Below are 15,040 nucleotides of genomic sequence, written 5' to 3' on the forward strand. Positions count from 1 at the left end.
TGGCTGCCAAATCCAAACTAACCAATTGATCAGTCTGCAATTTGTTTTGCCGTCGTTTGATAGATGGCAGACACCAACTTCCCCCAGGAACGCCCTCTGTCGTCAAGCACGGGGACTTATTGAACCGCCCTCGCATATTAATTAAGATGATTAGGAAAACCTGTCAAAAAACGGATACGTTTTTAACGGACTACTTAAAAACTGCCTAAAAACGGGTTCAAAACGCCACATGTGCCACCACCCTTAGGCCTCATGCAGACGATTGTAGTTTCCTCAGGCGATACACAGTGCATTTAAAACACAATGGGGCAAATTTACTTACCCGGTCCATTCGCGTTCCAGCGGCGGCTTCTCCGCTCTGGATTCGGGTCCGGCCGGGATTTAATAAGGTAGTTCTTCCGCCGTCCACCAGGTGGCGCTGCTGCGCTGGAAGTAAACTCATCGCGCCGGAATGCACCGAGCTGGACCAGGTGAAGGTAAGCGGTCCTTATGCGACACATTTTCGGTTTTTAAATGCGGCGGTTTTTCCGAATACGTCGGGTTTTCGTTCGGCCACGCCCCCGTCGCGCGCATGCTAGCGCCGATGCGCCACAATCCGATCGCGTGCGCCAAAATCCCGGGGCAATTTAAGTACAAGCGGCGCAAAACGGAAATATTCGGGTAACACGTCGGGAAAACGCGAATCGGGCCCTTAATAAATGACCCCCAATGCAATTGGAACAGTCACATCTGCATTTTATCGGAAACACGTGCGATTGGCAACTAGTATTTTTTTTTTTTTTTGCATCGTTTATATGCAAAACCTGTGGTGCTAGTTACAGATCGCATGCGTTTCCCCAGCAGTCTGTCCTCGACACAGGACTCAGCATAGTCCATGGTTTACGGGACGACAACAGCAGTAAGGAAACGCTCTTTAGCTGCGAATTTAAAGGGGTTGTCCACTTTCAGAAAATAATTGATATGTTTAAGTGTGTAAGGAAAAGTTACAGTTTTCCAATATACTTTCTGTATCAATTCCTTGTGGTTTCCTAGATCTCTGCTTGCTGTCCTGCTATGGAAAGCTTCTAAATTTACTTCCAGTGGATAGAAATCTGTCCATGATCTTGTGATGGACCTGCAGGCGCAGGAGCCGTTATTATCAAAGATGGTAATCAGAGCCGTGTGATACTAATGGCCGTCATCACATCTCTATCCACTGGAAGTAAACATAGTAAACAAAGCCTTCTATAGAAGGACAGCAAGCAGAGATGTAGAAAACCACTAGGAATTGATACAGTATATTGGAAAACTTTTCCTTACACAAACTATATCAATTATGTGCTGAAAGTGGACAACACCTTTAACACATGGTAATATAGGGATCCTAAAAAGGCCAACTGAGAGCCAGTGGTGTAACTAGAAGCAGATGGGCCCCAAGTGCAAAGACTGTGCCGGGCCCCCGACTATAAATGTAGGGTGCATAGTAATAGTCTTCTCATATGGGAAAGTGACACCATAAGGGCCCCCTAAACCTCTTGGGCCCGGGTGCGACCGCAACCTCTGCACCCCCTCAAGTTATGCCCCTGCTGAGAGACCCCTTTATGAGCCAGAAGTGACAGCTAATTAATAACATTTGGTTCCTCTGATGGTGAACCCAGTCAAACCAGTTGTATTGGTAAATTTGTAACCAGACTGCACAATTTCAATTAGGAGTAGAACCATTAACCACAAGGTATCAGAGGTGAAAGGACAATCTTCTGATCGCTGGGAGGTTTGTCACTAGATCCTCCGGTAATTTTGAGAATGGGATCCCCTAAACCCGTATTATCAGGCGAAGGTCAAACATGTGAGCTCCTGCTACTTTCATAGTCTACAGGTTAGACAGTAATATCCGAGCTCTATACTCCATACGCTGTGACCAATGCCGGACATGTTTTTGTGTTTTTTTTTAAATTTTTTTTAACTATTCATACAAATAAATGGAATAGCTGTTCCCCTGATCTATGGAAACCGTAGTGGTAAATGACCCCCGAGTGATGAGACATTCATCTCCTATCAGGCATTGTAAAATAATAAGACAGAATCAATGATGTCAGTCTCAGGTTTAATACTTTTTTTTCACAGAAATGTAAACAATACACACGTCCCAGATTTGGGTAACGGAATACAGACCTGGGCTGAAGTCAGAAGCAACAAAAAGGTATGAAATTAATACGAACCGAAACTAAAATACTCCTGAAAACAGGAAAAATTCATTTAAATTGTAAACCATTGGAATCATTTCTACCAATCAACAAATAACGAGGCCGCTCCAGGACCCAGCAGCATCATAAATACCCAACAGAAAACAACGTACCCAAAATGAATGGATAATTCGCTACTTGCTATAAAAATACAAAAACGCGGTCTGAAATTGATGACAACGAATCTATTCTTTGTACCGGTAACTCTATTATCTGTAATGAGCGCACAACATCTCTGTTTGGCTGGCGGCACGCGGACGCGCTTGGTCCATGGAGAAGAGTGTCGGGAAGGAGCGGAGCCGCCGTCTGCGGACCTAACAGTACAGTGTCACAGATGGCGCTTGCATTGTGTTTAGAAACGCAATACAAACGCCTGGGGGCGGGGCTCATCCCAATTGGAATTGTGTTTCCAGTGAAACCCATGCGATCGTTAACATAAACTCTGTGTTTTGCATCGTTACATGCGTATCACTGGAAACACATTCAGCCAAGCCACCAGGCGTTTGCATTGCATTTCTCAGGTTGATGCCACACATGGCGTTATTCGTCCTTTTTTAACCACGCGTTTTCAGTCCATTTAAAAACGCATCCTTTTTGACCATTTACCACGCATTTGGCAGCTTACAACCTGTTTAACTGTTTAATAATTGGGAAAAACTGACAAAAAAGGTGAGAAACCGATGCGTGTTAAAACTGACTAAAATTGCATTCTTAAAAACGGACCATAAACGCTATGTGTGTCTTCACCCTCTGGGCGTGCAGCACTGCGTTTCAAAGAGAATGGGGTTGTGCCATGCCCGGTCTCATTAGTGTTTCCAGCGAATCGCATGCGTTACACTGCAAATGCATTCGGCCAAGGCTTGCTTGTACACTGGGACTATTAGAATTCCCTGGGCACATGATGTACCAAGAGACCAAAGCCTTTCAGTATTTCGGGTGCATCATCCATGGGTCGTGTTAACCCCCCCACACACACACATAGAGTCAGTATCAGCGAGACAAAAAATTCTACAAACTGTTTTACATCCTACAGTGGAGAATGTTTCTCTCTTTTCTACACAAAGGTGGATGGAAATGTACAAAGAAGCCGTGTAACACATGAACAGGGCCCATGGCATCAACACATTAAAAAATAAATTATGAACTTATTATAAAAATAACCGACCAAAATCAAGTTAAAAAGCAGAAGCAGCAGAACAACATATAGTCTTGTGGGGAAACAACATTAAGTATAACTTCATTTCGGACTGAATTTGTGCCTCTGCTGAGCAGTCGTATTCACACGTTCATCCCTGTATCAGAATAGAGAGAGATAGCCGCGAGCTGAACGCATATTCACGTAAGAATCATTGAATAATAATTCACCCGCAAAAAAAAAAAAAAAAAAAAATTATAGATCAATCTGCTCAGCTTCTCCTGCTCTATAAGATGCCAACGGAGAGTGGACTGTCAATCATACTGAAAAAAAGGCAGAATTCAAAAGGTTCCCAAAAGAACCGTATTTTACGGACTATAAGGCGCACCATCAAATGCCTGCTTAAATTTCTAGGTTCATATATAAGGTGCACCGGATTATAAGGATGAATGACCAGCAGGTGGCAGACCTGTGCACAGTACAAGGCAGCTGTTGTCTGTAAGTACGGTTAATATATAAGGCGCACCGGATTATAAGGCGCACCTGATTATAAGGATGAATGACCAGCAGGTGGCAGACCTGTGCACAGTACAAGGCAGCTGTCGTCTGTAAGTATGGTTCATATATAAGGCGCACTGGACTATAAGGTGCACCATTTCTAAGAAAATCAAAGGGTTTTTTGTGCGCCTTATAGGCCGAAAAATACGGTACATTTTAATTACGTTTTAAGCCATAAAAGCTAATGAAAGCCCAAGGGCTGTGATGTGGGTTTGTTAATAATCTTCCAAACCGTTTGCATTTGGCCCCCCATTGTTAGTTTAGGGGCGAGGCCGCATTCACACACTGGACTGTATGTTGGTTGGTTTTCTTGTTTAACAACAAGAAAAATCTACAACTTATCTGTAGCAAGTTCTGCAATATAAGACCAAACAAGACGATCAATACTTTTACAGGAGATGCATCAATAATTGTAAAGCATTAACTATGTAGCAGGTGGCGCAGTGCTGCAGACTTTCCATGCCCCACCTGGTAATGGCTTCAGAATACCGATACAGACACTAGTTAAAGAGAACCCGTCAGCCTTTTCTTCCCACTCCCAGAGTACTTTCCAGGGGTCTTTATACGTGTCCCACTGATGCCTCTATCCATGGGATTACAGCCACCGTTCAAATTAAAAAAAAAATTTTTTTTAAAGGCTTTTATTGATGTCCTCAGTTCCAGTCATGGAGGTGGAAAGAGAAAAAAAAAAAGCTTTGAAAATTATGCAAATGAGTCTGAGGGGTTCCAGGCTCCATTAACACCTATGATGATAGCCCCTGCAGCTCATTGGCAGAAGTTTAAAAAGACTTAAAAAAAAAAACAGGGCAGATGCTTGGTTTGGCAGATGTCCTTTAATGATTTAGCAGAGTGGAGTCACACACATCCACTGTCTCACTCTAAACCTCTTCCTTCACATTTCTGAGGGTCAGCAGTGTTAGTTTGGAGGCAGGGTAGCTCGACTTTATACTTCAGCTCCTCTCCTCCATGACTGGAACAGATGACATCAATAAAAGTCTTTTTTTTAGAAGAATGGTGGCTCTGATCACATGGATAGAGGCATCAGTGGGACATGTATAAAGACATCTAAAAGGTACTGTGTGTGTGTGTGTGGTTTGTGGGGGGTTCCCTGGTGTCAGGTTCTCTTAAAATACTGGTATACAAAAAAGACATTGACCCATCCAATCTGCAGCTCCTGACTCCAATGTCTCCAGGAAGGTCTTCCCCAGAATCCACTGTGCGCAGCATTATTAACGCTTGTTCCATTACAGTATGTTCTGACCCACAAAGTGAGTTAATATGTGATATCCATATAGGCCCTAATGAAGTCTAACACTATAGCGGATGGTAGCCCTCCTCCTAACACGCTGACGTGTACATGTTGTTATAATCAAGACGGAACAGACAAATCGGCTGCTAGAGAACAAAGCTCATTCTGCATCTGTGATATAAATACATGTTAATACAATTAACGTAGCAGCCATAAAATTAAAAATATTAAAATAAACCTACTCGCGGTTCTACCTTGCAACCTGCTAATAGTTGTCTTCAGTGTTAAAAAAAAATATATATTTTCAACCCAAAATGGTATTTTTTGCAAAAAAAAAAACAAAAAAAAAAAACTAATGCTAATTTACATAGAACAGAGAGATCGGCCCTTCAATTATTTAGATCTATAGAAATAAAAATATGTGTTTTTCTCTTCCTGTTATTAGTAACATAAAGAGAAAATCACCAGTGTTATGCGTTACCCCAACGTTCAAATATTGAGACTATAGAATGTCCGATATATCACAATGACAGGTTTAGCAAAAAAAAAAGTGATAATTAAAACATTTTAACTATTCTGGAGTAGCGTATTTTTCAGACTATAAGGCGCACCATCAATAGATGCCCGCTAAAACTTCTCAGTTCATTTATAAGGCGCACCAGATTATAAGGCGCACCTGATTATAAGGATGAATGACCAGCAGGTGGCAGACCTGTGCACAGTACAAGGCTGCTGTTGTCTGTAAGTACGGTCCATATATAAGGCGCACCAGATTATAAGGCGCACCTGATATAAGGATGAATGACCAGCAGGTGGCAGACGTGTGCACAGTACAAGGCAGCTGTTGTCTGTAAGTACGGTCCATATATAAGGCGCACTGGACTATAAGGCGCACCTGATATAAGGATGAATGACCAGCAGGTGGCAGACCTGTGCACAGTACAAGGCAGCTGTTGTCTGTAAGTAAGGATCATATATAAGGCGCCCCGGACTATAAGGCGCACCTTTGATTTCTGAGAAGATCAAAAGGATTTTCTGTGCGCCTTATAATCCGAAAAATACAGTATGTTTCTTCACAACGCTGCGCTCTACCGTTCCTCTGCTGGGTCTGCTAAAAATTTATGATGACAACTAAAGTCTCTTTAGCCCTATTTTACAGCAGAATAGCAGCGCTAAAATCTAAATGGCCTTGGAAAATACATCCACTGTGCTCCATCTGTAATCAGCCATGGGGTAGTCACCAGCGAATTTGCTGTAGCCAACCTGCAGACAACACATCGTGTATGACCCAGTCTGCAGCAGAATTATTACTTACATGCAGGTGTGTGCCCCCTCTGGCAGCATCCATTTTGCTTTAAGCTTTGTCTGCTCTTGTTTTTAGGGAAAAAAAAAAAATTAACCATTATGCAAATGAGCCTGGGAGGCAGCAGGCTCCAGTAAAACCTATGGAGCCCAGAGCCCCTGAGGCTCATTTGCATAATTTTAAAAGCCTTTTTTTTTGTAAAAAACCAGGTGATAAGAAGCTAAGAGAAGAGCAGATCCTGCCAGAGGGGGCCCACACCTGTATGTCAGTGTGCTTGGTTTACAATCCCTGATCTTGGTGGTAGATGTCCTTTAAATGAAAACGAGAATGTATATACTTCTGTGCGGGTTGTTACAAATTTTGGGGCTTTTCTATAATTTCCCAGATCTATAGCATTACTTGTATACCTTATATAAGGCTTATGGCTCCACCTAAATATTTGATGCAAAGGGTTTATGGGACTTACATGCAACTTACTTTCCCCTCCGGATGCTAAAGCCAGGCTTACTGATATCTAGTAACAAGTTATCAATGTGCAATCCTTCCATTAATAAATGTTCACCTTCCATAAGGTAAAATTCAGCAGCAGAAATGGGCATTTCATGCTCTCAAATACCCACATACATTGTTTACCAGATAGGGCAGAAAAAAAAAAATTTTAAAAATGTTGCAGCTTCAAAGTTAAGTTCATTTCTGATGAGTTTTCTACAGGGGGCAAAATAAGTTAATGAAACAAGTTCTTCAGGAACACAGGCCTAGAGAAGGGCCAGCAGTACTCATTGGGGACGGGCCCTTTTACATTGCATTCAAAGAAAGAGAACATGGGGAACCAGATGCGAGCGCGCCGGCTCTGCTGGTACGCACGGGTATTGGCCAATGTGTGGTAATAAAGGAAAAGTCTGGTGGTGATATAAAATGCAATGAAGACATCAATGGAATAATGTTCATGAGCAGCCAAAATGAAGAAGATGCCAAACAGGTTGAGGACCCAGGAAAGAGTATGGAGGAAGTTCCAGCTCCGAGGAGTGTCTGAAATAAAGAAGGTTCATGGTGATTATTCGTGTTCATCTCATAATCCGCTCTCACACATCTGAAATGAATGTTGTAGCCAGTTTGAGGCGGATGACCCGCTACAGGCACAGGCGCTCCCCCTGCCGCCGCCCTCCGCCACAGGCGCTCCCCCTGCCGCCGCCCTCCCCCTGCCGCCGCCCTCCGCCACAGGCGCTCCCCCTGCCGCCGCCCTCCGCCACAGGCGCTCCCCCCTGCCGCCCTCCGCCACAGGCGCTCCCCCCTGCCGCCCTCCGCCACAGGCGCTCCCCCCTGCCGCCCTCCGCCACAGGCGCTCCCCCCTGCCGCCCTCCGCCACAGGCGCTCCCCCCTGCCGCCCTCCGCCACAGGCGCTCCCCCCTGCCGCCCTCCGCCACAGGCCCTCCCCCCTGCCGCCCTCCGCCACAGGCGCTCCCCCCTGCCGCCCTCCGCCACAGGCGCTCCCCCCTGCCGCCCTCCGCCACAGGCGCTCCCCCCTGCCGCCCTCCGCCACAGGCGCTCCCCCCTGCCGCCCTCCGCCACAGGCGCTCCCCCCTGCCGCCCTCCGCCACAGGCGCTCCCCCCTGCCGCCCTCCGCCACAGGCGCTCCCCCCTGCCGCCCTCCGCCACAGGCGCTCCCCCCTGCCGCCCTCCGCCACAGGCGCTCCCCCCTGCCGCCCTCCGCCACAGGCGCTCCCCCCTGCAGCCCTCCATTACAGATTACTAGAACTAGGAACTCATTTTCTCCATATGAAATAAAACCTGTCACCAGATTTTGACCCATCCATCCCCCCCCCCCCCCACTAACAATTCCTGCGGATAGGAGGTCACAAGTCCTCCCTATATCACCTAAAATTAGCTGCCAGTGGGGCCCTGTACTTTAATTACAGCCATTTTCTGATATACAAATCAGCTTTCCTGCCTCATCTCTGGCAGCCTCAGAGAGGAGAAGAGTCAGAGATATCAGTGAACCATTCCCCATTATTGTGACTGACAGCTCTGTGTCTCTTCAAATCACTGCTCTGCCTCCTTGTACTCGGGGACCGCCTGCTACTATTCAACTACAGACATATAAAGCTCTATGTACAGATGGGAAATAGTGTAAAAAAAATTTTTTAACAGGGCCTTGTGTTACATTCATGACATGTGACCAGTGACATCATTGCTGGTCCATTAGCCTTCTAAGAATAGCAAACTGTACACCATGTATGTGATTGCATGAAATCACAGCAGCCTCCTTGGAGGATGGAGAAAAGTAGAAGTCCATGGAGGCTGCTGTGACTTCATGTGGTCAGATACATTTATGGGGTACAGTTTGCTATTACTAAGAGGCTAAAGGACCTGAGATGATGTCACTCTGGTCACAGGATATGAACTGTGACCAGTAAGGAGGCATAAGGAGGATTAGATGGGAGGGGAGAACAGAGCAGGGCATGTAAGTAATGTGTAAGGACATGTGCAGGTAATATATGAGATTAAAGGTCATTTATGGGGATGTAAGCAAAACTATTTTTAGCTAAAAGAAGGTGGACAGATAGTTAATAGATCTCTATAGGATATAGATCTCTATGGGAACCTCTCCCTACCTGTATATGTGCTGACAGGTTCCCTTTAAGTGTCACATGTGGAGTCACAACATGTAGCGGAATCAAATGCACTTTGCTAATAACGTGAATAATGTCAGTTCCCACTCAAAAACAAATTCTCAATATTTAGGAGTCTGCGAGCCAAGACCTTGAAAATAGCGAGGTATTCATACACAAACTTGCATAACTTTCTATCTTGCAATCGTTACACAAAGTATACCACGGGGAATAACTTTTATTGTTTACCCCCCACAGAAGGCGCGCAGAGGATTGCGCGCGGTCATATGGTGCAGAGTAGTGTCATTTATACAAATGAAACTTACATTCAGTGACAAAGAAGTTGAGCATGGTGAGGACCACAGTGTGACCGCTGAACATGTAGTCTCCACAAGTGTGCACTCCAGTCAGCGTCATGCCAAATCCACTCCAGATAGCAAAGGCGCGCTGAAGCTTGGCCCACATATTATCATAGAGCTAAAATGACAAAACAAGTGCGATTTATTCATAGTCACAAATTTTACGGAATATAATCAATATGACACAACACTGTTATACAGTAACACTATCCTATTGCTTGTACCACCTCATGGATAGTATCTGCGGTTTTACACTTTGGATCGACACAATAACTACCATGTCCCTTAACACATTTTCTAAATTTTGGTAAAAGGTTTAGAAAGATTCCAAAATCCAAATCTATTTTATGATGTTCCATTACATAACATATTCAGATTTGGATTTACTTATACACCAACACTGAACAAAGAAACCAAAACCATCTGCACTGTTAGGGGTTCACAACTAGATTTGTTATTATTCATATTTTATTATCAGATACACATTGCATGTGCTTGTGTTACAGTGTCATGTGATTGACAAATTAAACCAATTCACTTCCCCAGAATTTAGAGTAACCTCAATTTTTACTTTATTACATGGTGTCATCTATAACCGAATCTGAGCAGGTTTGGACGGCTTCTAGCAGGACACTTCATCAATGCTGCCAGCAGGTGGCAGCATCACATAACGGAGAGGGAAACGGTCATTACACATTGAGGAAGGCGTCATGTGACTGTACGGTTTCTGAATATGCGCTTTACATATAGTCATTTATAAAATGTTTAGTCCCCGAAATTGAGCCTCATTAAGGGTAAAGGGTATTGTTTTCCATGACATGTTATTTTTAAAGGACAGATTCCCTGATGCTAGATGATTAGTCCTCACTTCACTGATCGTATAGTCGGTAGGTCTTTGAGTTTCTCCATTTTGGAGAAAAGTATGTTTTTAAAATATTCAAATGAACTTCAGCCATAATGTAATATATTCACGCCTCCGACCTGACTGACACCTCCTACAGAGTGTTCAGAGAGCCGGCGACAACATAACATCCCTTACGCTATCAGTTTGCTTCCCAGTGCAAGCATAAGACTGAAGCTCTGAATGTGACTGGAGTATCAGATGTTATAGAACAATAGATAGGCAATTGCAGCTCTGGATGTGACTGGAGTATCAGAGATGATCTAATGCCTCTACAACATTGGCTAATTGTCGCAATCAAAATCATATTTGTATTAGCCGTCTTATACTAAAAATGAGCGATTTTTATACTAAAAATGGTTCCTGTAGTTTGGCGATCAGGTTATTAAAGGGGTATTCTCCTTACCCCAAATTACTGTTAGTTTTTGCATGATGAAAAATAAAACATTTTTTCAGTATCCTTTCCATATCAATTCCTCATGGTTTTCTTGATCTCTGCTTGCTGTCATTCTATACAAAGATTCTTTGTTTACTTCCAGAGAACAAAAATCTGTCCATGGTCACACAGGTGCACGGCTCGTTAGTATCCGAAAGTAATCAGAGCTGTGGGTTATAACGAGCCGTGCACCTGTGCGACCATGGACAGATTTCTGTCCACTGGAAGTAAACATAACAGCTTCCATAGAATGACAGCAAGCAGAGATCTAGAAAACTGTGATGAATTGATACAGAAAGGATACTGGAAAAATGTATAATTTTTCAAAAAGTGTATTTTGGAACGTGCAGGGTGAAAAGTTTACACTCAAAACATAGTCTATTGCATTCCCCGGGTCACAGGTAGTGGCTGTGTGCGGATTCATTTAGTGGACATTTTAATGTATGTATCAGATTCTATTAAAAGAAACCTTAGATACTAAGGACCAAATTATGAAAACTTGCTGCTCCATATAGTTCCATATCAATGTCCAATTTATTTCTGGTTCGGCAATGTCAGATTCACAGACCTGTGCACATATAACGAGGCAAATCCCCATTAGTCATTGTCCGATGGCTCAGAGGTCTTAGTCGGCACATTCCTATCTTCTGTTCTATAGTTTTAATAGCAAGACGAGAATCCCCTTCATATTGCACTGGCTGAAATGACTCGGCCTCACTATCCGTTACAACAAATTAGCGGTAAAGGTTTAATACCATTTGACTTCATGTTAGAGAACTATATATGGAGAAGCAGGTTGTATTCATTTGTTTCCTGGGGGCTCAAGAATTCTTTTTATACTATAAGTAGGTGTTGCACTTGTCCTTCCAAATGTTGGTGCCCCTGTTTTTATATATTATGGTATTCCCCAGGTTAACAGGCAGATCAGAGGAAATATAGAAACAAAACCACAGAAGATTTTTAAAATTAGACTTAAAGGGGTTTTCCCATCTGGGCATTTACATTAAATTTAATTCATTTGCCATATGTAAACATTTCTTCTATTGGATGTTATTAAGAAAAAAAAATGTTCCTGTGTGAAGATAATTTCTCATAAATGTAGTCATGTTGTCCCTTAGAAACTAGATAGCTTCCTTGGATACGACCACCTCACATTTTGGCCAGACTTGCGCTATTGAGTCCTGCCTGACCTCTTGGATTCAGCGATCATTACCACAGGACTGATGTGGGATTTGCAGTAACTCCCGGACATTTCACATACAAAAACCTTTTGTTTCTTTGTGCAATCCCTCCAGCAGTGGTGGTCGTATCCAAGGACACCGTCTTGTTTCTAAGGGACCATATGACTACATTTATGAGAAATTGTCTTCACACGGGTACATTTTTTTAATGACATCTAATTGAACGAATGTGTAAATGTGGCAGATAAATGACTCTGGATGTGAATGCCGAGACGAGAATAACCCTTTAAACAAAGTTTGCATCATTTTAATTGTCTAATTTAATACAGCGTCTATACCAACATTGGAGATCTGTTTCTATGGATTGTGTAATATGATAAATGATTGACTCTCCAAAGAATATAGTGGATTTATATGTATAATATAACACTGTGGCCTATCAAGTGTATTGTTTGCATCAACCCTTTCTTGTCTGCCCAATGTGCGTTTTTAATGTATTCATTTTAATGGGGTGGTTTTTCAAATTTGCTGTATTATTGTATATGCTTATAAAGATTCATACCCAAGTACAATTCCTGAAAAGGTATTTATAGGTGTATTTAGAATTGCCAGGGGTGTAAATTAAGGGGGTGCAGAGGATGTGGTCGCACCTGGGCCCAAGAGTTTTAGGGGGCCCTTATGGGAAGACTATTACTATAGACCATACATTATAGTCGGGGGCCTGGCACAGACTCTGCACTGGAGCCCATCAGCTCCTAGTTACGCCCCTGAGAATTGCACTATAGCCTGGGAACTTTGAGGCCCGAATGTTGCAGGCAATAAATACTGCTCCACCTTCACACAATCAATTCTTGATTAAAATCTCCCTATTAATTTGTTTACCTATCACTGAGAATGCAATAGGTAATTTATCACACTGCAAACAGGGATGGGGTGTGAATCCTTATAAGGAAATCCAAACTTTTAAATGACGCCAGGTTTAGTATTGTAGGTGTTCAGCCATTGGACTAGAACAAGTTTGGAAGGAGAATGAAATGTATGTGACACCTCCTTCCCCCATCACAAAGTGTATGCGCCTTTGTGGGTCAGTGGGAGAGAGGATGAGCGGTTTTACATTCATTTACCTTCAGCACCAGTAAGAACAATATTTGGAGAACATATTATAGAAGATTTATAGTGCTATAAAAGATACTAACATCTATTTGTAAATGATTAAAAAAGTTCTCACCTTTCCTGAACACTGCAGATGCTCACCAGGAACAGACAGAGATGTGACAAACATGGTGACGCACCTCAAAAGAAACACTGTTCCCATCAGGCTACAAAGTCGGCGTAAAAGTATAGACCTGGAGAGAAAGACGACAGTAATAAGTACATAAATGTGTATACATGGGGCACCTCTGGCACAGTCATGCTGAGCCATCTATGTGGGTCACATCATCACCTTTAACCACAGGAAAAAGGTGCAGGTAAAATGTAATAAAAATCACACTAAAGGGAACCTATCATCAGGAGCTCCCCCCCTTATTGTCCCCATAGAGCAATGGTAGCGAACCTATGGCACTGGTGCCAGAGGTGGCACTCACAGCCCTCTTCATCCCAGCATGAAGACTCAAAGTATCTTCCTACATTGATAGGCAAATTTGCCCTCCTCCTTTTAACTGCGTTGGTGTCTTTAGGAGGCTGAACGATTGAAAGTTGTCAAAGAACAAGGAGAAATAAATTACTACTTAAATTGCTGTGTTGGCACTTTGCGATAGATAAGTGGCTTTTGGTTGAAGTTTGGGCACTCATGCTCTAAAAGGTTCCCCATCACTGCTATAGAGAATAGTGGGCACATTGCTTGAGGGTTTTTTTTTTTTTTTTTTTTAAATAAAACTTGCTTTTTTCGATAAAAAGAAAAGTTAGATGAAAGTTTACCTTTCTCTCTGCAGAGCAGTGTCTAGTGTGTCCCATGGAAGCGGCCAGTGAGAAGAACTCCCACGGGACCCTGCTCTGCAGAGGAAAACGTAAACTTTCATCTAACTTTTGTTTTTATCGGAAAAAGCCAGTTTTATTATAAAAAACACTTTGGCACACTATTCTCTATGGGGAAGCAAGAAAAAAAAGTTCCTTTTGACGGGTTCCCTTTCAGATGTGATGACAATTTCCTTATGTGTATGAGAAAGCATCACATTTTAGAAATATTAAAACATCCCAAGTACCTAAACAGTGATATCAGTAGGGCCGGACAATGAACTAAAAGGGTTTTATGGAACCTCGTGACATATTGTTAGGATGGGCCATGCTCTGAGTGAGCACCACAGCCTTTACTTTCATAGACACAGCATAGCACAGTTTATTTAGGTTGTGCCTGGTACCACACTTAGCAGTTGGTAAACACAGAGGGCACATACATCACCCGAGGTGCCACTTAACACAGCCCAAGTTACCTTTTTTAAAGATACTGTACCATTGTAAAACATCGATATTAAAATGGGCGTCCCAAGTATTACAGGGATTGTTTTCTCACTAGAGACAGGAGTTGATAAATGAGCATGAGCTCAGTCACTCCATTCAGTTGTATGGATGCAAGTAGATAGCACTCGGCTATCCCTGGCACTCTCACAGAATTGGGTGGGGTGGTAGGACGCATGCTCCACCCTCTGTGGACCCATTCCCGTGATCGGTTTGAGCCCCAGCAGTGAGCAGACCCTCACCTTATCCTGTGGGCAATAACTTCAAAACTTTAGACAAACCCTTGAAGAATAGATTTAACACACAGGGCATGTAATTGCTATTCAATTTTTTGGGGTTTTCCCCTACTTCAAGATAACAATCTGATCAGGGAGTCAGCATCAAGTTGAGCAGAAATTGCTCAGCACTCACAGTTGTTGTCTATGTATAATGGAGAAGCAGAATGCTCCGGACCTGCAGCCACATCAATTACTAAGAACAGGGTCTGGATGAAGCCTTTGCTACAGATACACCTGTGATCTTTCTACAAAGCCGTCAAGTTTGAATTGATGTAGAGGAACCCTTACATTTTCAATCAGTTTTCCAGTTGGTCAATGGACATTTTACTGGGGAGTAGGGTCAGTGGTCATC

General features: G+C 43.1%; 1 protein-coding gene across 4 annotated transcripts in view; it reads right to left on the reverse strand.

Moving 5' to 3' along the window:
* Positions 1-2,069: 2,069 nt before the first annotated feature.
* SAMD8 (sterile alpha motif domain containing 8) overlaps positions 2,070-15,040 on the reverse strand; it is a 30,406-nt gene continuing 17,435 nt past the window's right edge. For 3 of the 4 annotated variants that reach the window (XM_072131196.1, XM_072131195.1, XM_072131194.1), the window contains 3 exons: positions 13,182-13,299; positions 9,403-9,553; positions 2,070-7,496 (listed from right to left, as the gene is read on the reverse strand). In XM_072131196.1, the coding sequence (XP_071987297.1) occupies positions 7,192-7,496; positions 9,403-9,553; positions 13,182-13,299 (574 nt within the window). In that variant the 3' untranslated portion in view covers positions 2,070-7,191. The remainder of the gene's footprint in view (positions 7,497-9,402; positions 9,554-13,181; positions 13,300-15,040) is intronic. The other variant, XM_072131197.1, reaches the window with a different exon arrangement.

Source organism: Engystomops pustulosus, chromosome 11 (genome assembly GCF_040894005.1).
Source record: "Engystomops pustulosus chromosome 11, aEngPut4.maternal, whole genome shotgun sequence".
Classification (NCBI taxonomy): Eukaryota; Metazoa; Chordata; class Amphibia; order Anura; family Leptodactylidae; genus Engystomops; species Engystomops pustulosus.